This window comes from Macaca fascicularis, chromosome 19 (assembly GCF_037993035.2).
Source record: "Macaca fascicularis isolate 582-1 chromosome 19, T2T-MFA8v1.1".
NCBI classification, from domain to species: Eukaryota; Metazoa; Chordata; class Mammalia; order Primates; family Cercopithecidae; genus Macaca; species Macaca fascicularis.
In genome coordinates, this window is record NC_088393.1 from 58,447,647 (window position 1) to 58,472,724 (window position 25,078).

At 56.1% G+C, this 25,078-nt stretch overlaps 1 protein-coding gene across 4 annotated transcripts in view; it reads right to left on the reverse strand.

Moving 5' to 3' along the window:
* The window catches only part of LRRC4B (leucine rich repeat containing 4B), a 55,863-nt gene that overhangs the window by 21,431 nt on the left and 9,354 nt on the right, over positions 1-25,078 (reverse strand). For 2 of the 4 annotated variants that reach the window (XM_065535759.2, XM_005590025.5), the window contains exon 2: positions 14,424-14,755. In XM_065535759.2, the coding sequence (XP_065391831.1) occupies positions 14,424-14,720 (297 nt within the window). In that variant the 5' untranslated portion in view covers positions 14,721-14,755. Of the gene's footprint in view, positions 1-14,423; positions 14,756-17,064; positions 17,690-25,078 lie in introns of those variants that run through there. The other 2 variants (XM_045380425.3, XM_074024384.1) reach the window with 2 other exon arrangements.

Consider the following 25,078-nt stretch of genomic DNA (forward strand, 5'->3'; position numbering starts at 1 on the left):
GGTGCCCAGTAGAGGGTGCCCCTGAGCTTGGTGTAGCTCCAGCAGCGCCGGGCATACTCATCCTCATCTGAGAAGGGGACAGGGTGGCTCGCAGAAAAGTGTCCCCTAGGAGGAGATGGCGTGGCGACTCTGGCTGGGTGTGCTGGCGGAGGTATGCAGGTACAGGCTACGGCTGGGAGGCTAGGAAGAAGCTGGGGCTTCCGGATGAGCAAGGACAAGGCCAGAGCCGGGCTGGGCTGTGGGGATGCAGACTGGGACTCAGTGGCAGTTCTGAAACTGAGTCGCCAGGGCGCAATGCCAGGGATAGCTACGAATTAGGAAGCGTTAGGAATCGCATTGAAAAAACCAAGTTCTGCAGCCAGCCTGCCTGGGCTGAGTCCCAGCTCCGTTACTAATCATGAGACCAGGACCGTGTGCAAGTGTCTTACTCTCCTACACCTCAGTTTCCCCCTTTGTAACATGAGAAGAATAGGACCTACTCAGGGGGCTGTCATGAGGCTGAAATTCGCTGACCTTGTAAAGGGCTTGGAGCAGCGCTGGGGGCCCTGCTGACATTCTCCCGCCCACCCTTGCTGAGCTGTAGAAATAATTGGTCTATTTTCTAGACGAGAAGACAGGCTCAGAGAGGTAACTCAAGGCCTTAGCGTCATTCATGGAGGGGAGAACGTGGGTCTTGTGCCTCTCAGGGCCTCTCAGGCTGCTCGACAGAGATGTGGGACTGATACTCCCACCCAGCCCGTCTCTGGCCTGTCCCGAGGCTCGGGGCCATGTGGCTTTGCAGGACGCCAAGCAATTCTTTTTTTTTTTTTTTTTTTTTTTGAGATGGAGTCTCGCTCTGTCGCCCGGGCTGGAGTGCAGTGGCTGGATCTCAGCTCACTGCAAGCTCTGCCTCCCGGGTTCACGCCATTCTCCTGCCTCAGCCTCCCGAGTAGCTGGGACTACAGGTGCCTGCCACCTCGCCCGGCTAGTTTTTTGTATTTTTTAGTTGAGACGGGGTTTCACCATGTTAGCCTGGATGGTCTCGATCTCCTGACCTCGTGATCCGCCCGTCTCGGCCTCCCAAAGTGCTGGGATTGCAGGCTTGAGCCACCGCGCCCGGCCGACGCCAAGCAATTCTATGCATTTGTCAATTTAACTTTAACAGTTGCATTGTGGGCACCTACAGTTTGTGGTATGCTGGGGCCAGCAAAAATGGAGATGGACAAACACAATGACATCAACAAATTGGGGGCTGGCACGGTGGCTCACACCTGTAATCCCAGCACTTTGGGAGGCTGTGGTGGGTGGATCACCTGAGGTCAGGAGTTCAAGACCAGCCTGGCCAACATGATGAAACTCTGTCTCTACTAAAAATACAAAAAATTAGCCAGGGGTGGTGGCGGGCACCTGTAATCCCAGCTACTCAGGAGGCCGCGGCAGGAGAATTGCTTGAACCCGGGAGGCGGAGGTTGCAGTGAGCCGAGATAGTGCCACTGCACTCCAGCCTAGGTGACAAGAGCGAAACTCTGTCTCAAAAAAACGAAAACAAAAAATTGGAGAGGCACCGGGGATCAGTGGGGTATGACCAGATTCGGGGCACAGAGAAGGCACCTGAAGTTGAGATGTTTGTCTAGCTCATGAAGGACGACACAACCGTGATAATGGCCTCACTATGAAAGCTGCCAGCACTGCCCATAGCCGACCCCATCCCAGGCCCTCTGCTGATTCGTCCTGCACCTGCCGTCCCACCCGCCAGTGCCTGGAAGAGCCTGGCACATGTTAGCCCTCGGTATGTGCTTGTGCGAAGAATGAGACGCGTCCGATTTCTCAGCAACTCTATGACAGAGGGACTGTCACTATCCTCATTTCACTGACGACAAAACTGAGGCCCAGACAGGTTCAATAACGTACCTGAAGCCCCTTGGCTGGTAAGTGGCCGGGTTGCGATCAAACCTCAACTGCCTCCCACAGTCCCAGGCGCTGGCACTAACTAGGTGAACGGGACAGTGGAACGGCCTTCCAGGGAGCAGGAACAGCATGTGTGAGGGTGCTGAGCAGGGAGAGTACAGGAGATGCCAGTGTGTTGCAGGAAGTGGGAGGCACCCGGTGGGAGACGGGGGCAGACCACGTCCTGGAGGATCTCGGCTCAGTTGCAGCAACAAGGACAAGATACCCAGGAGAATGAAGTGGAAAGAGGAGGACGAGGCTGGGTGCAGAGGCTTGCGCTTGTAATCCCAGCCCTTTGGGAGGCTGAGGTGGGAGAACTGCTTGAGCTCAGTTCAAGACCAGCCTGAGTAACATAGCAAGACCCTGTTTCTACCAAAAATGTAGAGATTAGCCGGGTATGGTGGCACATGCCTGCAGTCCCAGCTACTCGGGAGGCTGAGGGAGGAAGAACTGCTTGAGCCCGGAAGGTTGTAGTTGCAGTGAGCCAAGATTGCACCACTGCATCCCTGCCTGGACAACATAGCAAGACCCCATTTTTTTTTTTTTTTTTTGAGACAGAGTCTTGCACTGTCACCCAGGTTGGAGCGCAATGGCGCAATCGCAGCTCACTGCAACCTCTGCCTCCCGGGTTCACACAATTCTCCTGCCTCAGCCTCCTGAGTAGCTGGGATTATAGGTGCACACCACCACACCTGGCTAATTTTTTGTATTTTTAGTAGAGACAGGGTTTCACTATGTTGGCCAGACTGGCCTCGAACTCCTGCCCTCACGATCCATCCGCCCTGGGCAAGGCCCCACTTCTAAAAAATTAAAAATAAAAAAAAAGAAGAGGATGAGCTCCAGGCATTGATACATGGTGTGTGAGGTTCTGTTCCTTCTTGAGCCAAATCAAAAAAAAAAAAAAAAAAAAGGAGCAGCAGGTGTGTAGGTGTGTGGTCAGACCTGAGTCTGAGGCCAACACCAGGCACTAACTCCAGCTTCAGACCACAGGCAGCTCAGAGCCACTCCGCCTCTCCCACCTCGGGGCTTTCATCCACTGAGTAAGTGGAGACATTCAGCCTATCTCCTTCCGCACGAAAATATTTGAAATCTAAAATCAAGCAGGGTAAGGGCCCCAAATTGCAAAGAATCCAAATGCCCATCGGTAGGAAAAGGGTAAAGAAACTGCCATCTTCATCCGACAGAATATTATGCAATGACAGAAAAGGAGAGGAGGAGCCAAGGCTACTAGGAGCACGGATGTGACTCTCATCAACGGTGCAGAGTGAAAGAAGCCACACAAGAGCCGGCGTCTGCACCAGCGCGAAACTGCCCCTTGCAGTCAGAAGTCAGAGAGAGTGCCTTCGGGAGAAGGGGGAAGCAATGGTGGTGGGAAGCGCGTGGGGGACTGAGGTGGCGGGGGCTCCCTCGCTCCCATCTCCTGACCCGGGTGGTATTTACACAGCTCTTCTCTCTGTGACGATCTTTTTCCCTGGACTCTTAAAGATTGTGTTCTTTTCTTTTCTTTTTCTTTTCTTTTTTTTTTTTTTTTTTTTTGAGATGGAGTCTCGCTCTGTCACCCAGGCTGCAGTGCAGTGGCGTGATCTCGGCTCAGTGCAACCTCCGCCTCCTGGGTTCAAGCGATTCTCCTGCCTCAGCCTCCCGAGTAGCTAGGATTACGGGTGCACGCCACCGTGCCCGGCTAATTTTTTTTTGTATTTTTAGTAGAGATGGGGTTTCACCAGGTTGCCCAGGCTAGTCTCGAACCCCTGACCTCCAGTGATCCGCCTGCCCTGGCCTCCCAAAGTGCTGGGAGTACAGGTGTGAGCCACCGCGCCTGACCGACTGTTCTTTTCTGTGAGAGTGCTGTGCGTCATCATGAGAAAAAGTTAGGAAGAAACTGGCAAAGTATGGGAAGTCCTATTTGAAAAGGGTAGAAACTGAGGCTCCGAGAGGTGACAAGGATTATCTGGGCCTCGAGATGGCGCTGCTGAGGGAATGAAGAGGACAACACAGCTGGAATGAGAGCCAGAGAGGCTGCAGTTAGACAGGAAGTCTCAGCAGCTTGGGAACGGACGGCAGAGGGCGCACTGCTCCCTCCTACCCAGAGGACCTCGAGGCTGCTGGTCCCAGGCCCGCGGCGGGGGAATGTCCCACTTGACCTCAAGAGAGGTCAGCTCCTAGATTCCCCCACATAGATCCTTCCTTCCACCATTTTCTTTCCTTCCTTCCTTCCTTCCTTCCTTCCTTCCTTCCTTCCTTCCTTCCTTCCTTCCTTCCTTCCTTCCCTCCCTCCCTCCCTCCCTCCCTCCCTCCCTCCTTCCTTCCTTCCATTTTTGTTTTTTTTTTTTCAGACGGACTCTCTGTCTGTTGCCCAGGCTGGAGTGCAGTGGCACAATCTCAGCTCACTGCAACCTCTGCCTCCCAGGTTCAAGTGATTCTCCTGCCTCAGCCTCCTGAGTAGCTGGTACTACAGGCATGCACTACCACTCTCAGCTAACTTTGGTATTTTTGGTTGAGGTGGGGGTTTCGCCATGTTGGCCAGCCTGGTCTTGAACTCCTGACTTCAGGTGATCCAACTGCCTCGGCCTCCCAAAGTGGTGGGATTACAGGCCTGAGCCACCGCGCCCGGCTCTCCCACCATTTTCTTCCTTAGAGGGCTCTAACTGGGAAAAGTCTGTCCAATCAAAAGCTGTATGTTTCATGCCCCCGGAGGGATCAGCCACCTGGAAAATGCAAACTAGTGGGTAATTTAAAAGCCATTCTTGGTATTTGCCTTGGTAATGCACTATGGCCAGGGTTTTGTTTGGTTGGTTAGGGTTTTTTTTAGATAGTGTCTTGCTGTGCCACCTAGGCTGGAGTGCAGTGGCACAATCACGGCTCACTGCAGCCTCTGCCTCCCAGGTTCAAGCTATTCTCCTGCCTCAGCCTCCCAAGTAGCTGGAATTACAGGTGCCCACCACCATGCCCAGCTAATTTTTGTATTTTTAGTAGAGACGGGGTTTCACCATGTTGGCCAGGCTGGTCTCAAACTCCTGACCTTGTGATCCACCTGCCTTGGCCTCCCAAAGTGCTGGGATTACAGGCGTGAGCCACCGCGCCCAGCCGGGTTTTGTTTTTTGCTTTTGCAACGGAATTACCATCCTGTAGCTGCCCCACTTTGGCTGTCTGGACCTAGCTTCTCCACGATGACTCTCAGGGTGGGACAGACATATATACCTTCTGAGGCACAGGGCGAGCCCATGGGGGCTACAGCTTGCTGGGCGACCTTGGATACATCACTCAGAGCCTGTGCCTCCATTTTCCAATCCATAAGACGGGAGCAGTCATCCTGCCCTCACAGGAATAAATGGGGTTGGATGAGCACTCCCTGCCCCCCTGCTCCAGGTAAATGCTTTGAAATTTCTTTTTCCTCAGGAAAAGGTGAGCAAATTCCAGTATAGATTTTTTTCTTTCCAGCTTGCATAGGATTTTATACTTAGTATTTTAAAAGTTTAATTTGTTCTGATTATAAAAGTTATTGGCTGGGTACAGTGGCTCACGCCTGTAATCCCAGCACTTTGGGAGGCCAAGGTGGGCGGATCAAAAGGTCAGGAGTTCGAGACCAGACTGGCCAACACAGTGAAACCCCATCCCTACTAAAAATACAAAAATTAGCCAGGCGTGGTGGCGGGTGCCTGTAGTCCCAGCTACTCGGGAGGCTGAGGCAGGAGAATCACTTGAACCAGAGAGGTGGAGGTTGCAGTGAACCGAGATTGTGCCACTGCACTCCAGCCTGGGTGACAGTGTGAGACTCCATCTCAAAAAAAAAAAAAAAAAAAAAAAAAGTTATTAAATGCTCTCACTGAAGAAAATCTAGAGAACAAAGAAAACATGAAGGAGAAATTAAATATCCCTGTAATACTAATGCAAAGAGAAAAGACCCTGTTGACCTTCCTGGGTGTTTCTCAGTCTTTTAAAATATACTACTTAAGGCCGGGCGCGGTGGCTCACGTCTGTAATCCCAGCACTTTGGGAGGCCGAGACGGGCGGATCACGAGGTCAGGAGATCGAGACCATCCTGGCCAACACAGTGAAACCCCATCTCTACTAAAAAGTACAAAAAACTAGCCGGGCGCGGTGGCGGGCGCCTGTAGTCCCAGCTACTCGGGAGGCTGAGGCAGGAGAATGGGGTGAACCCGAGAGGCGGAGCTTGCAGTGAGCTGAGATCCGGCCACTGCATTCCAGCCTGGGTGACAGAGCGAGACTCCGTCTCAAAAAAAAAAAAAAAAAAACTACTTAAGTTTTAAAAGTGAATTGGAGATCCTATTCACATTCTTTGAAAGCCCAGTATTACGTTTTGAGCATTTCCCCATGTTGTCCACTATTATTTGAAACTCTGTTTTAGATACCTGCATAATATTCCATTGTAAGCGGCACAGTGATTGATTGAACCCAGGGGTCCCCAACCCCTAGGCCACAGACCGGTACTGGTGGGTGGCCTGCTAGGAAACAGGCTGCACAGAAGGAGGCGAGCAGCAGGCGAGCGAGCATTACAGTCTGAGCTCTGCCTCCTATCAGATCACTGGCGGCATCAGATTCTCTTTTATTTAAATTACAAAAAAAATTTATTTTTGAGAGTCTTGTTCTGTTGCCTAGGCTGGAGTGCAGTGGCATGATCTCAGCACACTGCAGCCTCTGCCTCCCGGGTTCAACTGATTCTCCTGCCTCAGCCTCCCGAGTATCTGGAATTACAGACACCTGCCACGACGCCAGGCTAATTTTTGTATTTTTAGTAGACACGGGTTTTGCCATGTTGGCCAGGCTGGTCTCAAACTCCCGACCTCAGGTGATCCACCCACCTCGGCCTCCCAAAGTGCTGGGATTACAGGCGTGAGGCACCACACTCGGCCAGCATTAGATTCTCATAGGAGCGGCCGGGCGCGGTGGCTCAAGCCTGTAATCCCAGCACTTTGGGAGGCCGAGATGGGCGGATCATGAGGTCAGGAGATCGAGACCATCCTGGCCAACACAGTGAAACCCCGTCTCTACTAAAAAATACAAAAAACTAGCCGGGCGAAGTGGCGGGTGCCTGTAGTCCCAGCTACTCGGGAGGCTGAGGCAGGAGAATGGCGTGAACCCAAGAGAAGGAGCTTGCAGTGAGCTGAGATCCGGCCACTGCACTCCAGCCTGGGGGACAGAGCAAGACTCCATCTCAAAAAAAAAAAAAAAAAAAAAAAAAAAAGATTCTCATAGGAGCGTGAACCCTATTGTGAACTGTGCAGGCGAGGGATTTGGGTTGCTTGTTCCTTATGAGAATCTAATGCCTGATGATCCATCACTGTCTCCCATCACCCCCAGATGGGACCATCTAGCTGCAGGAAAACAAGCTCAGGGTCCCACTGATTCTAAGTTATAGTGAGTAGTATAATTATTTTATTATATATTACGATGTAATAATAATAATAGAAATAAAGTGCACCGGCCAGGCACGGTGGCTCATGCCTGTAATCCCAGCACGTTGGGAGGCCAAGGTGGGCAGATCATGAGGTCAGGAGATCGAGACCATCCTGGCCAACATGGTGAAACCCCGTCTCTACTAAAAATACAAAAATTAGCTGGGCATAGGCCGGGCACGGTGGCTGATGCCTGTAATCCCAGCACTTTGGGAGGCCGAGGTAGGCGGATCATGAAGTCAGGAGATCAAGACCATCCTGGCTAACACGGTGAAACCTCGTTTCTACTAAAAATACAAAACAATTAGCCGGGCGTGCTGGTGGGCGCCTGCAGTCCCACCTACTTGGGTGGCTGCGGCAGGAGAATGGCGTGAACCTGAGAGGCAGAGCTTGCAGTGAGCCGAGATCGCGCCACTGCACTCCAGCCTGGGTGAAAATGCGAGGCTCCATCTCAAAAAATAAAACTAAAAAAAAAAATTAGCTAGGCATGGTGGTGTGTGCCTGTAATCCCAGCTACTCGGGAGGCTGAGGCAGGAGAATCGCTCGAACCTGGGAGGCGGAGGTTGCAGTGAGCCAAGATTGTACCACTGCACTCCAGCCTGGTGACAGAGCGAAGCAAGACTCTGTCTCAAAAAAAAAAAAAAAGAAAAAAGAAAAAGAAATGCACCATAAATGTAATGCCAAAACCATCTCCTCGGCACCCCAGTCCATGGAAAAATTATCTTCCATGAAACCAGTCCCTGGTGCCAAAAAAGCTGGGGAGCACTGATGTAACCAGTCCCTTGTCAGCACGAGTTGAGGCTACTTCTAAATGTTGGAGTCGGGCCATCCTTAAACACAACTCTTTGAAGCCCCTCTAATAATTTCCATAGGATGGATTGGTTTGTTCCTTAAGCTGGAACTTACTTGCCATACAACCTCCTAGTGGGCCCCAGGAGGGCCCCAGGGCCGCCCGCTAAAAGCCCTGGGTGGATTCAGCGGTACTTTGTTAAATTAAGTACATGAATATCCTATGGCCCGGCAATTCCCTCTGGGTATATATTCCACAGAAATGATCACGCGGCTCCCAGAGGGGTCCTGAGGGAGGATTTGCGGTGGGGCAGCTAGAAGCCTCCGGGACGTCCAGTCTCATCAGGAAGCAGTGGGGGACTTGGCAGGTGGACGGGGGTGGGTGCCCATCAATTCTGCAGCAGCGACAGCAGCAGAGTGGACACACGCAGCAACGTGAACCACTCTCAGAAACACAGGCCGAGTGAACACAGTGAGACAAAGACGGCGATCTTAACGCAGCTTCCTCTGCATAAATTAAGAATACATGCACACGAAACAACAATATCCATTTTGCAAGAACACACGCAAGCAAAAAATCCACAGTAAACACATGAGGAGGACTTTCTGTGAGGAGAGGGGAAGGCGGGGATACGAGGATAAAAGGGAGGGAAGGAGGAAGGAGCCGGTCCGGTGAGGACCACGTGCCTGACGGAGGAGCAAGGAGTGGACAGGCTGGGCCCAGCCGAGGTGGCGCAGCTGCCCCCCAGGCCCCGAGGAGATGGAGGAGCAGATCTGTACCCGGTCTTCTCCCAGGGGTCCAGGGCATGTGAGCTGGGGGAAGGCAGTCTCCAGGCCTCTGCCTTAAAAGGCATTTCTGGAGACTCCAGGCTTGCAGGCCCTACCAATCTCAAAAAACAGTGATGGGGTCGGGGGAGGGCCTCAGAAGATTGCTGATTTTTTTTTTTTTTTTTTTTTTTTTTGAGACGGAGTCTTGCTCTGTCACTCAGGCTGGAGTGCATTGGCACGATCTCGGCTCACTGCAGACTCCACCTCCCGGGTTCAAGCCATTCTCCTTCCTCAGCCTCCCAAGTATCTGGGACTACAGGCACGCACCACTATGCCTGGCTAATTTTGGTATTTTTAGTAGAGATGGGGTTTCACCATGTTGGCCAGACTGGTCTCGAACTCCTAACCTCAGGTGATCTGCCTGCCTCAGCCTCCCAAAGTACTGGGATTACAGGCATAGCCGCCACCCTTCCTGGCCATGATCTTTTAAAAAACACATCCTCTGTCTTACTATGGGGACTACCTACTGTCCCTGTCATGTGGCAGAAGAACATTTTAACCCTCTCACCAAAGATGAACGGCAATGTTCTAGCCTCCCAGAGACAGGCCAGCACCGTCACCCTGAGGACTTAAGAGTCCCTCAAAGTCCCCACGAGGTTCTTGCTGCCCGCACTGCGCCCAGGCCAGGGCCAGGCGAGAACAGGTGACAGGAGTCTCCTAGCCAAGCTCACGGGAAGGCGTTGCAGGGATTCGCGTCGGCTCCCACCGACAGATGGCTGCAGGGCCGCTGCCAAGGATCTGGGCAGGAGCTTGGGAGCTGGCCTCCCATTTACAGGCAAACAGCTGCTGGGCACCTACTGCATGCTAGGCTCGGCCCTAGGTGCTGGGGATCCGGCAGGGAACAGTGCAAAGTCCCTGCCTTCATGCAGGTGGCGGCACAGCAGGGGACAGATGACAACCAAGGCAGCAGGCCACACGGGAGGCTCTCGAATCCCCAGAATTCAGCCTGTCGCTACCAATGCTTCAGTGTCAGGCCCTAGGGTGTGTGTGTGCGTGTGCGTGTGCGTGTGCGCGTGTGTGTGTGTGTAAGGGAGGATACACTCAAATGAGGAAGCCACACAGAACTCACAGGGTGGTGCTTCTGTCATCATCCCTCAGACCCAGAAACTTCACTTCTAGGAATTTATCCCAAGGGCAGAGTCCAGAACGCTAGGAAGAATGAGCCAATGGATGTCCCCCGGTGTTGTTCATATCAACCCAGAAACTGTAAATAAGGAGGCCGGGCAGGGTGGCTCATGGCTGTAATCTCAGCACTTTGGGAGGGTGAAGTGGGTGGATCCCTTGAGGCCAGGAGTTCGAGACCAGCTGGGTCAATATGGCGAAACCCCGTCTCTACTAGAAAGTATAAAAATTAGCCGGGCATCGTGGTGGGCACCTGTAGTCTCAGCTACTTGGGAGGTTAAGGCAGGAGAATCACTTGAACCCAGGAGGTGGAGGTTGCAGTGAGCCAAGATCGTACCACTGCACTCCAGCCTGGGCAACAGACTCCATCTCAAAAAAAGAAGGGCCTGGTTAATAACGGGATGCTGGCTGGGTTGCGGTGGCTCACGCCTGTAATCCCAGAACTTTGGGAGGCCAAGGCGGGCAGATCACCTGAGGTCAGGAGTTCGAGACCAGCCTGCCCAACATGGTGAAACCCCGTTTCTACTAAAAATACAAAAAATTAGCCAGGCGTGGTGGTGTGCGCCTGTAATCCCAGCTACTCGGAAGGCGGAGGTGGTAGAATTGCTTGAACCTGGGAGGCGGAGGTTGCAGTGAGCTGAGATCGTGCCATTGCACTCCAGCTTGGGCAATAGAGACTCCATCTCAAAAAAAAGAAAAAAGCAAAAACTCCATTTACAAATCAGCAGCAATTGTGCAACGCACTGCGCATGGGTTGGGAGGGTGTCCGAATCCAAAGGCACCAAAGCGAAGGAGAGCTACCCGTGGCTGTGGATTTGTGGTTGGCTTCTGTCCTCCTGTTTTTACTTAGGTATATTTTCTAGTTTTCCTCAATTAATTTGTATTCATTCTGTAATAAGTAATTAAAAATATACTTCTGGCTGGGTTAGGTGGTTTATACCTGTAATCCCAGCACTTTGGAAGGCCAAGGTGGGGGAATTGCTTGGGCCCAGGACTTCAAGACCAGCCTGGGAAACATAGAGAGACCCCGTCTTCATAAAAAAGGGAGGGGGGGGGAAAGGTCAGGCGCAGTGGCAGCACGTTGGGGGTCTGAGGCAGGTGGATCATCTGAGGTCGGGAGTTCAAGACCAGCCTGACCAACATGGAGAAACCCTGTCTCTACTAAAAATACAAAATTAGCCGGGCGTGGTGGCGCATGCCTGTAATCCCAGCTACTCAAGAAGGCTGAGGCAGGAAAATCGCTTGAACCCGGGAGGCGGAGGTTGCAGTGAGCCGAGATGGCGCCATTGCACTCCAGCCTGGGTAACAAGAGTGAAACTCCGTCTCAAAAAAAAAAAAAAAAAAAAGGTAGTCCCAGCTACTCTGGAGGCTGAGGCAGGAGGATCACTTGAGCTAGGGAAGTTGAGGCTGCAGGGAGCCGTGATAGCCCCACTGCCCTCCAGGCTGAGTGACAGAGTGAGACCCTGTCTCTAAAAATGAAACCATTTACATAGACACAGGAAAGAGCCAGGAAGGTATTAAAATAAAATATAAACAGTAGTTATTTATATCTGGTGATGGAACTAGGGTGATTTTTTCACTTTTTTATTTGGATAACTAAAAAGTTATTACTTTTTTTTTTTTTTGAGACAGGGTCTCTCTGTTGCCCGGGATGGAGTGCAGTGGTGAAATCTCAGCTCGCTGCAACCTCTGCCTCCTAGGCTCAAGCAATCCTCCCACCTCAGCCTCCTGAGTAGCTGGGACCACAGGCGCGTGCCACCATACCTGACTAATTTTTGGTTTTTTAGTGGAGATGGGGATTCGCCGTGTGGCTCAGGCTAGTCTCAAATTCCTGGGCTCAAGCAATCCACCTGCCTCAGTCTCCCAAAGTGCTGGGATTACAGGCATGAGTCACCGCGCCAGGCTAAAAATTATTAAGTTTTAAGAAGCCTCTGGGCCGGGCGCGGTGGCTCACGCCTATAATCCCAGCACTTTGGGAGGCCGAGGCGGGTGGATCACCTAAGGTCAAGAGTTCGAGACCAGCCTGGCCAACGTGGTGAAATCCCGTCTCTACTAAAAATATAGAAATTAGCTGAGCGTGGCAGCAGGTGCCTGTAATCCCAGCTACTCAAGAGACTGAGGCGGGAGAATCGCTTGAACTCAGGAGGTGGAGGTTGCAATGGGTCAACATTCCGCCACTGCACTCCAGCCTGGGAGACTGAGTGAGACTCTGTCTCAAAAAAAGTAAATAAATAAATAAATAAATAATAAAGAGCCTCTGATTACCCTCGACGTGGTCCATGCCTCTTGCTGTCTGGGATGGGTCCACTGAGGGAGGTCAAGCCCACTGACAAACACTCACAAGCATCCACTCTCATGAATTACACGAACACACCCTCCATCCCCATCTCTAGAGGTGGTGCAAGAACCCCTGGTGGTGGAGGGGGAAATGAGAAATGGAGGTGTCTGGACTCCTACCGATGCTTTTCACTCTCTGACAACGTCCACCTCGGTGTGTGCTTTACCAGGTGTGTGATATATGGAGGGAGCGGGCCTGTGCGTCACTTATCATAAATCATAAACGCACATACGTCTGCTGGTGGCGCTCAGCACATGTTTGTGGGACTGAATTGTTCACTGAGCTCCCCCCACAAAAGAGATACGGGTCCAGGTTTTACGACGGGGCTGTTGCCACGGCCTGGGGCTGCTGGTGAGTGGTGTGGGTGCCTCCCCGTCCCACGCTCTCCCTGGCGTGCCGTTCCATCCATTGGCTCCTTCTCCTCCTCGTTTCTTCCCCACTAGAAGGTGAGCTGCCGGGGCTAGGGCTGGGCTTTGCCTTGCTCGGTCACCACCCAGGACGGGGCTTGGCGCAGAGCCGGTGCTGCTGGTGTCTGTTGAATGTCACGTGTATAAGTAGGGGAAGGATAGAGTGCAGGGAAGCCGGCGGCAGGTGCATGGGGACCGCACAGTGCGGAATGTCACCTGCTCAAGGGAGACATGGACGGATTGGTGGAGACTGCAGCTAGGGAGATGCAGGGCAGACTCAAAGCAAACTGGCAGACATGGGAGCCTGTGGGGGGTGGGTGTGGACAGAGGGACAAGGCCTTGCAAGAGCAGGGGGTGGTGACGAGGCCCCTGATGTTTCTGGACCCCTTCGCTGGCCCTTGCCCCACAGCCACCAGGAAGAGACTGCTCCCCGAGAGGTCCCCTTTTTTCCCTGAATCTGGCTCTCAGGATAGTCAGATGGGAGCGGCCAAGTCCTCCCCCTCTTCCCAGGGACCAGTCAGAAGATCAGCTGCACTTCTATTTGGAAGGTTAGATCTGGGGGAGCTGGGACCTCTGGCACGGGCGCCCTCTTCTCTCCCAGCTTTACGGGCTTGCTTGGAGGCAGGAGTTGGACCAAATCAACCTGGGGTAATGATCCCCCGGGAATCACTGGCAATGCCTGGAGACATTTTTGGAACTGGGGGTGGGGTGCTACTGGCATCTAGTGGCCGGAAATGCTGCTAAACATCCTACAGCACACAGGACAGAGCCCCCCACCCTGCCCGCCAAAGGATGATCTGGCCCCAAATGTCAATAGGGCAGAGGCTGAGAAGCCCTGCTTTCTAATAGCACAGCTCTGTCCCCCCAAGCCCTCGCTTACGGCCTATCCTAATCACAGTCATCATTAATCGAGTGGCAGCTGCTCCATCCTGAGCAGCAGCCACAGGCCACCACGGCGCCAGGCACCAGAGCGATCTCAGCCTCTCTGCTCTCCAATTCTCACACCAGCTCCAGGAAATGGGGACACAAACCCTGCACTGCCCGGCAAATGACCATGGCAACGCCTCCCATCCTCTGACCACTCGCCAGGTGCCAGCACACAGGCTAAAGCCCCAAGTACGAGACCCACAGCCCTCAGCCCTCACAGCAACGCCTCAACACAGGGGCTCGCATCGTCCCCGTTTTTCAGATGAAGAAACTGAGGCTCAGAATCATGCCGCCACCTTCCCAAGGCCACGAGGGAGTGTGGTGGTGCAGATGCCACAGAGGTCCCCACGGAAGGGTTGCTCTCCACACCCCAGTGACTCCAGGGCTTGGCCTAGGTCGACCTGCCTGTCCCGTGCTGGGGGCTGGGCAGGCGGCCTGCACTTGGACCCCAACACAGTGGCTCAGACACAGGGAGCACTGTGGTCCCAAAGCCCAGAGAGCCCCCACTCCACCTCGGGAGCCCAGCTCCAGGTGATCAGATGCAGACCCGCAAGTCCACGGCTGGAGACAGGGAAGAGCCGGTGTGGGGAGGCCCAGAAGGGATGGACTGCATCTACACGTCTCCCCAGTACCCCCCTCCCTGGTCCCCCTCCAACTGTTGGCCCCGCATACCTGGATGCCGTTCTCCTGCAGGTTCAGGTACCGTGTGTTGACCGGGATGCTGGCTGGGACCTCGGCCAGGTCTCTCCGTGTGCAGATCACCCGGCTGGCCTGGTTGCTGCAGGAGCAGGCCGCAGGGCAGGAGGTGGCCGGCGGGGAGCCCCCTCCGGCGGCAGACGTCACGGCCACTCCACCTCCACCGGCCCCCAGGGGTGGGGAGAAGAGCCAGAGGAACAGCAATGCCCCGTGGGGCCAGGACATCCTACCAGGCGGCAGCGGGGGGCACGGGGAGCCGCGGGCACGCGCCATCCTCAATGTTCATGCTCCGCGTGGACGCTGGGGGGCTGTGGGTGGGGGAAGAGAGAGGGGAGAGGCTCAGTGAGGGACAGGAGCCCACGTGGCCCAGGTACTTGCCAACACCCAGGCAGCCCCATCACTGCCTCCCTGCCCCATGCCCAGAACCAAAGGGGCAGGGAGGGCGACAGCCACCGATGGACCCACCCAGCAGGCTGGGGCAGACAGAGGGAAGCGTGGCCCGCCCGGCCCAGCACTAGCTCATCCTCTCCATGCTGGCAAGACTCTACGCCCATTCTGCAGTGGGGAAAACTGAGGCTAGGGGAAAGGAAACGCCCATCCAAGGTCACTCAGCCAGTAAGTGCGGAAGTCGTCCAGATTCAAAACCCAGCTCTTTGCATGATTTCAAAAAGGTAGATCCATCAGAGGAGTGAGAGAGAGAGACAGACAGACAGACAAGGCGAGGGGGCAGAAAGGGGGAAGAGCAAGCCAGGCGGCGAGGACCTCGTTCCCATCCCAACACCCACCCGGTCCCCTCGCCACCTGCGTGATCCCCTGTGGGGTGGGTCCCAGCCTCCTCTCCCCTCCACTCCCGCTCCCTCTCCCCCTCCCAGGGATGTTAGCGAAGAGATGCATTTCCCCCACCCCCTGCACCCTCAGCTAAACCGAAAGCCCCTCTGCTGCACACCCTCCTGTCACTGCCCACCCTGTCCAGGCCCTGTGGGGTCCTCGCGGCGGCTTCAGAGATTTAAGTCAGACTCATGGGAGGACCTGAGGGAGAGAGGGGTAAGGTGGCAGACAAGGCAACCGTGGAGGTGACAGGTGTGGGCAGGTGAAGGGAGGGCTGGGAGGCAGCAGGGTAAGGAGGGAGGAGACTGGAGTTTGTGTGTAAGGGGGGCTGGGGACCTGGCAGGGGGCAGCACAGGCTCAGAGGCCACCAGCTGCACCCCCTCCTTCGCCCAGAGACTGTGGGTGCTCCAGGCAGAGCCAGCCCCGCTGGGACTCATGCCAGCTGCTGCCGCAGGACCGAGCTTGGTTCTCGGGGAGGGGATGGGGAAGGGAAGGGGGTCCAGGGACTCTGCCTGGGTTCTGGGAGGAAAGCAGACAGTGGGGATTCGGGTCCTCTGAGAAGTCAGGCTGTACCTCCCCAATCTGTCCTGCCCCGCCATTCCCACAGAACCAGAGAGGGAAAGGGGATGGGCGAGTCACAGCAACAGCAACGATACTGGTAACAATAGTCTCTCCGGAACACTGGGTAAGCCCTTGCAATGCAGCAAACTGTATCCCGGTCGGCTCATGTAAGCCTCGTAATGACCACAGGAGAAAGCTGTTAGGATGCCCAATTTACAGATGGGGACACTGAGGCACTACGAGGGAAAACGGCCTATCCAAGGGCACAGAGCAGGCTGGGACGGCGCAGGGGGGGTACTTCGGCCCTAGGTCTACCCTCTGGCTCCCAGCCCTCCTTTGCATGCAGCATCTCTGAGTACACACAAATACACCCACACCAGCAGGCTCTGCCCCAACACAGGCCAACCCCAAACCGTTCTCAAGAGACCGGGAGGAGAGCAGGTGACACAAACACGCACACCAACCCACTCACACACTAAGCAGCGATGGGCACGCCCTCTCACGGTGGACTCTCAGGCCCCCCGACACAGGCTCATCCCCAGGCACACGGCCGTGCACACACACAGTCACTCCCTCCTCCTGCAGTTCCCAAGACCATTTTAACCCAGATAAAAATGTGTGTGCATACATCTGTGTATCTGAGTGCGTGTGTGAGAGCGAGGGCTAGACAGAGACACAGAGAGACAGCAGCAGAGGCAGAGAGACAGAGGGGGAAGAGGGGGCTGGGGAGAGAAAGAGAGAGAGGGAGAGGAGAGGTTGGTTGGTTCTGTGTCTGCACCCGGGCTCATTTTTCTCCTGGAGGGCTGGGGCCGTGCGTCCGTGTCTGACTGTGTGAGTGCCGTGAGGGTCTTCATCTTCCTGAATGTGAACAGGGAGGTCGGTGCCCACTCCTTATCCTGGGTCTGGGGCTCCCACCTCTTAAGACCCTGGCGATGATCCAGCCCACACCGTCTTAGCCAAGGGGCTGGCACAAAGCGCAGGGCCTGGATTTGGGGGGGGGGGCATGCCCGCAGGGCCTGTGGGAGCCCACGGCACCCACCCGGGGCCTCCAGGCCTGCCGCTGCTGTGTCTACCTCCGCATCTGTCCCCAGCTCTCCCGCTGCCAGCCCGCATCCCCCCACCCCCATCACGGCTTCTGCAGTGACTCGGCCTCCCTCCCCTTCCCCCTCTCGCCCTCCGCCATCTCCCGTCCTTTTCTCCCCCCAACCCCACGGTGGGGGACACTCACCCTGGTGGTTTGGCTTCCGCTGGGCCTCTCCCTGCGCCCAGGCCCCCCCCTCCACATGCCTCCAGCCAGCCGGGGTCTCTGAGTCCCCAGTTCTCCAGGGCTTCCCGTCGAGATCGTGCTGGGGGGGGGCGCAGGGGCTTCTTGGGTCTCCCCGCGCCCCCCCCACTGGTCTGTCGCCCTTCCCACCCCTGGGGGGAGGCTGTCCTTTGGCCACTGCAGCAGTTCTCTCCTCCCCTCCCCGCTCGCCTCCTCCGGTCTCCTTCCACCCCCTCTCCCACCTCTACCTCGACTCTCCCCCCACCGCAGCCTCCTTTCTCTCCACCCACTGACCCCAGCCCCCTTCTCCTCTCTCTCTGCCCCTCTCAGTTCTCCCCCTCCGCCCCTGGTACCCGTCCACCTCCTCTGGCCTCAACCCCCTCCTGAGTCTCCCCCTCACAATCTTGCCTCCCTCGGGACCCCCAGGCCCCTTCTCTCCTTCTCCTCCATCTATTCCTCCCTCTTGCTCTATCCTTGTCACCCTCTCATCGGCCCCAAGCCCGTCTCAGTCAGGTTGTCTGTCTGTCCGTCTGTCTTGGTCCCTTTCTCCCCGGCTCTGTCTCTCTCTTTCTCCGCGATTACAATTTCTAGTCACACGGCAGTGCAGAGCCAAGCTGTGCCTCAGCTCCCTCCCTCCCCACCCCTCCCTGCTTCTTTCTCTCCTTCTGAACGGGGAGGGCGCCTCTCCTCCCTCCTCCTCAGCCTCCCTTCCCTGTGCCACCGGAGGGGAGGCCTCCCCCTCCCCCGCTAATCAAAGGCTCCGTTATCTAATTAACCCATTGGTTCTGGGCAGCCGAGGAGGCAGCCGAGGAAGGTCGGGGGAAGCGGGGGAGGAAGGTTGCCGGCTGGGCTGCCCAAGAAGGGGGGCGGTTGGGCCGTGCCAAGCCGGAGCCTCATGGCACACAGACAGCCTCGTCGGCTGCCTGACCGGGCTGGGCCACCGCTGACCCCCCACCCCCACCGCCGGCCAAAACCACCCCTCCCGCATCACACCCCCACTGGGTCTAGGCCCAGGGTTTTCCTGCAGATGCCCCTGTACCCCAGGAACTCCCTCGAACCCCCACCATGCCACACAGCCTTTACTCCAACCCCCACACCTTATATACCAGCACTGGAACCTGCGACCTGCGCCATCACCCCTGTCCCGCGAGTGAGGACCAGCCCCTCTTCATGCCACAAAGACCCCCACCACCAGAGGCACCGCTCTCCCTTGGACCTTAGCCAGATCCTGACATCCGCCTCCTGACACACTTCTGCAAAATCGTCAGGGCAGCCACACTCATTCATTCAACTTATCCGCCCATCCATCCGTCCATCTATCCGTCCATCCATCCATCCACCCATCCATCCATCCATCCACCCACCCATCCGTCCATCCATCCGTCTATCCATCCATCCGCCGATCCATCCATCCATCCATCCATCCATCCATCCATCCATCCATCCATCCATCCATCCTTCCATCCGTCCATCCAACAAATGTCTACCCAGTCCCTGCTATGTGCCAGACACTGGCCCAGGACACCCACGGGCCACAAAAGGCACATCTTGAGGGTGGGGCACATTGGTAAGCGCCGAGTGGCCTGGGTTTGAGTCCTGACTCTGCCGCCACTTCCCCTGTAACCTCAGGCCGGTGGCTTCATTCTCCCAAGTGCAGTTCCCTCCACTGTGAAACAGGGATAAGGAGAGTATCTGCCTCCTAGGGCCGCTGGGGGGATTAAATCAGTAAATCCTCAGTAAAGGGTTCTGTCTTCACAACATATGCGGAATCAGACCCTGGAATCAGAGGATCTTTCTCCCCAGCCCCAGGCTACTTCCCTGGCCTGGCTCCCATCTCCCTCTTGGACGATTCCAGTGTCCTCCCCTCCAGCCTCCCCATTTCTACCTTCACCCCCACCCCCTGTGCGCTCCCCATGGGCAGCGAGAGGGATCCTGTCAACACCCAATGGACCCTGCCCTGCCTCTGTTCCACAACCTTCCACGGCTCCCTTCCCACTCAGAGCAGAGGTGAGCACTTCACCGCAGTTTTCAGGCCCCCACTCTCCACCCAGCTCCTTCTCTGACCTCATCGCTTCCCTCCTCCCCCTGCTCACTCGCCGTTTCCAGGCCATGCACACCCCGGCCCCAGGGCCTTTGCACCTGCTCTTCCCTCTGCCTGGAATTCTCCTCGGGTTGTCCACAGGGCTCTTGCCTTGCTCTCTATCAGGTCTGTGCTCCAATGCTACCATCTCAGTGAGGCTGTCCAGACCGCCCTGCATCAGACAGCACCCCCATCCCTCTCCAGAACCTTCTCTGTTTTTTTTTTCTCCGTGACATTTATCAGCGTCTGAGCTTTTATACGGGCCCGTGCGCTTGAATGCAAGTTTCCCGAGGGCAGCCAGTTTGTGACTCTTTGGTTCCCAGGACCCACAACAGTGCCTGACACATGGCAGTTGCTCACAAACACTGGGTTCAGGGATGGATGGGTACGCGATCACCACTGGGAGTCTATTTCCCCCCACGCTCACACACAGACACCCCCACTCTCCGTTCTGCACACCGAGCCAGGCCGCACTGCACAACGCAGGCTCCCAGCCCTGGACGCCCTTGGTCCCCAGGTCCCCTTCCATCCCAGGAGGCCTGCTGGCAGAGGCAGCACCTTTTTTTTTTTAAGACAGAGTCTCACTCTGTTGCCCAGGCTGGAGTGCAGTGGCACAATCTCAGCTCACTGCAACCTCTACTTCCTGGGTTCAAGCAATTCTCCTGCCCCAGCCTCCCGAGTAGCTGAGACTACAGGTGCCCACCACCACGCCCGGCTAATTTTTATATTTTTAGTTAGAATTGGGGTTTCACCATGTGGGCCAGGCTGGTCTTGAACTCCTGACCTCCAGTGATCCGCCTGCCTTGGCCTCCCAAAGTGCTGGGATGACAGGTGTGGGCCACCGTACCTGGATGAGGAAGCACACCTCACGCCGTGATGCAGCTGTTGTCAGCTGGACACCAATGTCCCGGGTCACCCTCCATGCCCCGGGTTACCCTCCATGCCCCAGCACAACCCGGATGGCTAAAGTCCTAGACACTATGTCTCAGGTTCCAAACAGGAGGTCCCAGCGCAGCTCCGTGCACCCAGAGGAAAGCTACCACTCTGCCCAAACCTCAGGTACCACCTGTGTGAGCTACACTCCTGGATACAGCTGCACACTGAGGGGGCACCTGGCCCCAGCTGTCCCCAGATACAGCCCTCTGACCCAGATAACAGGAATGCCGGCTAACCTCATCTCTCCCACGCACGTTCGCAGAGCCAGGCACGGCACACACATCTGACTTGTGTGAACTCACTGAACAACCACCCCACCAAAGGTGGTAACGTCCAACACACATCTGGCACTGACTGGGCACTGTTCTGGGAGCTTTACTTGCATTAGCTGCCATAGTGTGCATCAACCCTCTGAGAGAAGACTGCCATTACACCCAGGTCACAGCTAGGAAAGCTGAAACACACAGAGGTACTGTCAGTTGCCTGAGGCGAAACACACGGCTAGGAAGTGGCCCCTCCCAGGCCAGCCTCGCTAGAGTCCAGGGGCCCCAAAGACCCCCAAGATTGGCCTGATAACAGCAACGATTCCCATGGAGGTTGCCTGTGTGTGGGGGGGGGCAGGGTGCAGGCAAGGCCACAGTCATCCTGAACAGCCACCCTTCCTCAGTCCCTGCAGTCACCCGCACTGCACAGGACATGACACGCCTGACACCCCGTCATGGCTTCACGCCCCGCTGCTGGAGGCTCTGTGGACTGCCCACTGCCCCCACACACCCCTAGTAGTGGTGGGGAGTACTGATTACATGTGGGTGCCATGCTGTCCACTCCTCGAGCTGCTGGCCTCTCCCCACGACTCTGGGAGGAAGGGATGGTTCTTGTGCCCATTTTACGTGCAGAAGCAGATTCAGAGGCGGGCGGCACTTGTCAAAGGTTACGCAGCCCTCAGGCAGCACAGCTGGCATTGGAACCCAGGCCCGGAACTTGGCCAGGTCACCACGGTTGCCTCTCCCACCCCAGCTGCCCCGGGAGAGGACCCATCACAAGGGTACACCTCCTCTCCTCCCTCACCTGGTGCAAGGAACAAGCCAGAGGTGCAGACACAGAAGGCCCCCAAAGAGGAGAATTACGAGGGGCAGAGAGTGGCAGAGTCACAGGGAGACAGACACAGGCATACAAGGAGGCATGAAAGGGGCAGGAGGACAGGAGGCCCCAAGATGGAGCTGAGATCCAGGGGAAGGCAGAGGCTGGGAGGACCCGGGCGCTCGAGGCGTGAAGCTGGGTCCTCACCGGCTTCGCCATCCTCCCCAGCCCCAGCTCTGAGAGATCTCGGGCACCGTGCCTGGGAGGATTCAGGCAGATGGCAGATCGGAAACTCGGGGACCCAGGGGAGGCGGGGTGAGGAGAAATGGGAGGCAGGGAACGTTCCTGTCAGGCGCACTCATTTTTTGGGGTGGGGGGGGTACATTCGGATGGCCAGAGGGAAGATAGGAAATTGACTATCATTGCAGCAAGAGGCCTGGAGGTTAGAGCTAGAGAAGAACTTTCCCACTTCGAGGGACTGGGGCAGAAGTGGAGCCTGGAGCCCAGAGGGTGGAGAGGGATCCGGGCCGGGGTGGGATGAGCCCTTCTGTCCCTGGAAGCCGGTCCTACGGGACAGACCTGGGTTCAGGGGGAGGGGACAGGCAGCGCTGGCGTCAGGGAGGGATGAGACTTCCCGTGTGTGCTTTTCTGAGCCAATCCATGTCCTGAATGCTTTCAAAATAAAAGCAACCCCACAGCCCCAAGAATCGTCAGGCTTCCATGTTTCCAGGTAGAAGAACCTTAGCGAAAGGGCAGTCCAGGCCCTCTAGGAGCTGCTGATGAGGAAGCAAGACTGGGGGTGCTTGGCTCAGCTCGAGTTTCCTGGACCACAGGCCACTGGGCAGCAGGACCAACAGGCGGCCCGTGCAGTAGGGGTACAGTCGGGGTGGGGGTGAGGTGCAGTGGGTGGGGGTGAGGTGGTGACTTGCTTGGAGGGGGGCTGTCCTTTCCCGTGCAGTCACGCCAGCCTCCCCCAGGCTCCTCCCACCCACCAGGCGCCTCCCACCCAGGTTCCTCCCATCCACACCAGGCCCGTTCGCCTGAGAGGACTTTGCCCCTGCTGTGCCCTCGGCCAGCCAGGGGTGCTCTTCCTGCCGTCAAGGCGGCTCTGCGTTCCCACGACGCCTCCAGGAGGTCTTCTTTGAGCTCCCCTACCATCCCTATCCCTTGCACTTCCTTTTCTTCACAGCTCGTGTCACGGCCACCCAGCACCTGATGCTTGGTGATTTGTTCCTGCGTTCCTTGCCTGCCTTCCTGCTACGAGGGGAGCTCCTGAGGGCTTTGTCGGGGCTTTCACGGCTGCATCCTCAGGACCTGCCACAGCGCCGGCCCCTCCGAGCCTCAGTACTTCCTGCAGGAAGGAGCGAGCCAGCGCCCCCTACCGGCAGTTCCTCTGCTGGCACCCGAGGCAAGGAGCCCGGTGTCTCTAGGGAGCCGAGTGTGGGGGTGGGGACTAAGTGAGAGGGTGGGCACAGGGTGGGCTCCGGAACGTCCAGGAGGGAAGCCGGGAGGAGGGAATGTCGAGCTGTTACAGAGGCCGTGGCAATGGGCCGGGGGGCCTCCTTCCTCCCACATCGGGCTGTGACAACAGAGGGGCAGACTCAGCTCTGGGGGGTGAAGGGCCTCTCTGAGTGGACTGGAGCCGGGACGGCTGGAGGTCAAGGAGGCACTGCGCCAAGGGTCCGGGGGTAGAGGATGAGGCCGCGGCTGGAGCCACGGGGATGGAGAGAAGGGAAAGAGTGAACAGATAAAGCAAATTTGTAAAAGTGGCAGAACCTGTAGGCGGTGTAGGAGGTGAGGGAGAGGGAGGAGCCAGGCTCTTCTTATAGATCTGGGGTCAAATTCCAAAGCCAAGAGGATGTCAGGGTGGGAAGCAGTTACGGGAAGAAGAGAAGGCAAAGGTCCCTGCCACAGGCCCTCCAGCCCCAATCTCCACGTGCCTCGCTCTGGTCACACCCACAGGGCAGCAGGTAAGCAGGGGACATGCTGCCCGCCCGGCTCCCGTCCAGTCCCTGGCTGTGCCACTTTGGGCCAGCTGCAGCTTCTCTGATGATGCTGCACGGGGCTGTGGCAAGGGGGCCCAAGTAGGGGCCTGGCACACAGCAAGTGACCAACAAGTGAGATATAGGACTCAGAGCCTGGCTGGCAGCTGGGAAAAGGTGAAACCTGGGCTCCGACCCCGTGGTGCTGCCAATTTTCTGCTAGGAACAGTACCCTGCGGTCACTCAGTTTCCTCATTGGAGAAACGGGAATTAACAGCAGGTTTCAGAAGACAGAGGGCTGGGAGGGCTGGCTGGGGGGGCGGTGGGGACCCAGGAAGGGCTGAGGTGAGCTCTTTACCAGCGAGTGGAGGACTACAGTTGACCCTTGAAGGACTGGGGTTTGAACCGTGCGGTCCACTTATACGTGGACCTTCTCCCGCCGCTGCCACTCCGTAGACAGCAAGACAACGCTCCCCCCACCCCCACCTGCTCACAGCCTACTCAACGTGAAGATGATCGGGGAGCCCTTTACGATGATACACTCCACTTAGTGGCTAGTAAATGTATTTTCTCTTCCTTAGCATTTTCTCAATAACATGTTCTTTTCTGTAGCTCACTTTATTGTCAGAATTCGGGATAGAATACATTTAACACACAGAACGTGTTAACTGAATGTGTATGTTGCTGGCAGGACATCCAATCAACAGGACACTATTCGTAGTTAAGTTTTAGGGGAGTCAAAAGTTACATGCAGATTTTCAACTGCATAGAAGGCTGGCGTCCCTAGCCCCCAAGTTGGTCAGGAGTCAACTGTATACATACATATATGTATACACACACACACACACACATATATACATGCACATACACACACACACACACACACACACACACACATAAATTTCTGCTGGAGTGCAGTGGCGTGATCTCGGCTCACTGCAGCCTCCACCTCCCAGGCCCAGATGATCCTCCCACCTCAGCCTCCCCAGTAGCCGACTACAGGCGCGGACCACTACCCCCGGCTAATTTTTTTGTATTTTTGTAGAGAAGGGCTTTTGCCATGTTGCCCAGGCTGGTCTCAAACTCCCGGGCTCAAACAATCCTCCGGCCTCAGCCTCCCAAAGTGCTGGATTTATAAGCGTGAGCCGCAGCACCTGCCTGTATTTCAATATTTCAGTGCATCACCATCCAATAGACTCTCTGCAGTGATGCAAATGTTCTCTCCATGCTGTCCAGCACTGGCGGCCACCGGCCACATGAGGCCATGGAGCACGTGACATGTGTTGAGGGTGGCCAGGGACCGAATTCTTCATTTCATTTGATGTGACTGTTGGTGCTCACACGTAGCAGTGGCTGTGGCGGCTACTGCTTCGGACAGCATGGATCTAACCACTGCTGCTGCTTGGAACTGCTTCTGCCTGAGTCCCTGAAGTGCTGCTCTGTCTGCTCCTTGGCCCTGCCTAGCTACCTCACAGGGCTCTTATAGGACTCATGGAGAAGCCAGGGAGATGACAGCCGGAGAAACGGAACATTACGGAGAGTGTGAGGCCCGAGCACCTGGCCAGCTCTGCCTTGGTTGCCTGCGCCAGGCCTGCGCTGCAGGAGCCAGCTGCAAGAGCTCATTCAGTCCCTACAAGGGCCCACGGCGAGAGCTACTGCTGCCCATTTTACAGAAGGGCACACTGAGGCATGGTGAGGTCATTGCCATACCCATGGTAGCCAGATTTGAGCAGGCTTTGGGACAAAATCTGAACTTCCAAAAAAAAAAAAAAAAAGAAAGGCCTGGTGCGGTGGCTCAAGCCTGTAATCCCAGCACTTTGGGAGGCTGAGATGGGCGGATCATGAAGTCAGGAGATCGAGACCATCCTGGCTAACACGGTGAAACCCCATCTCTACTAAA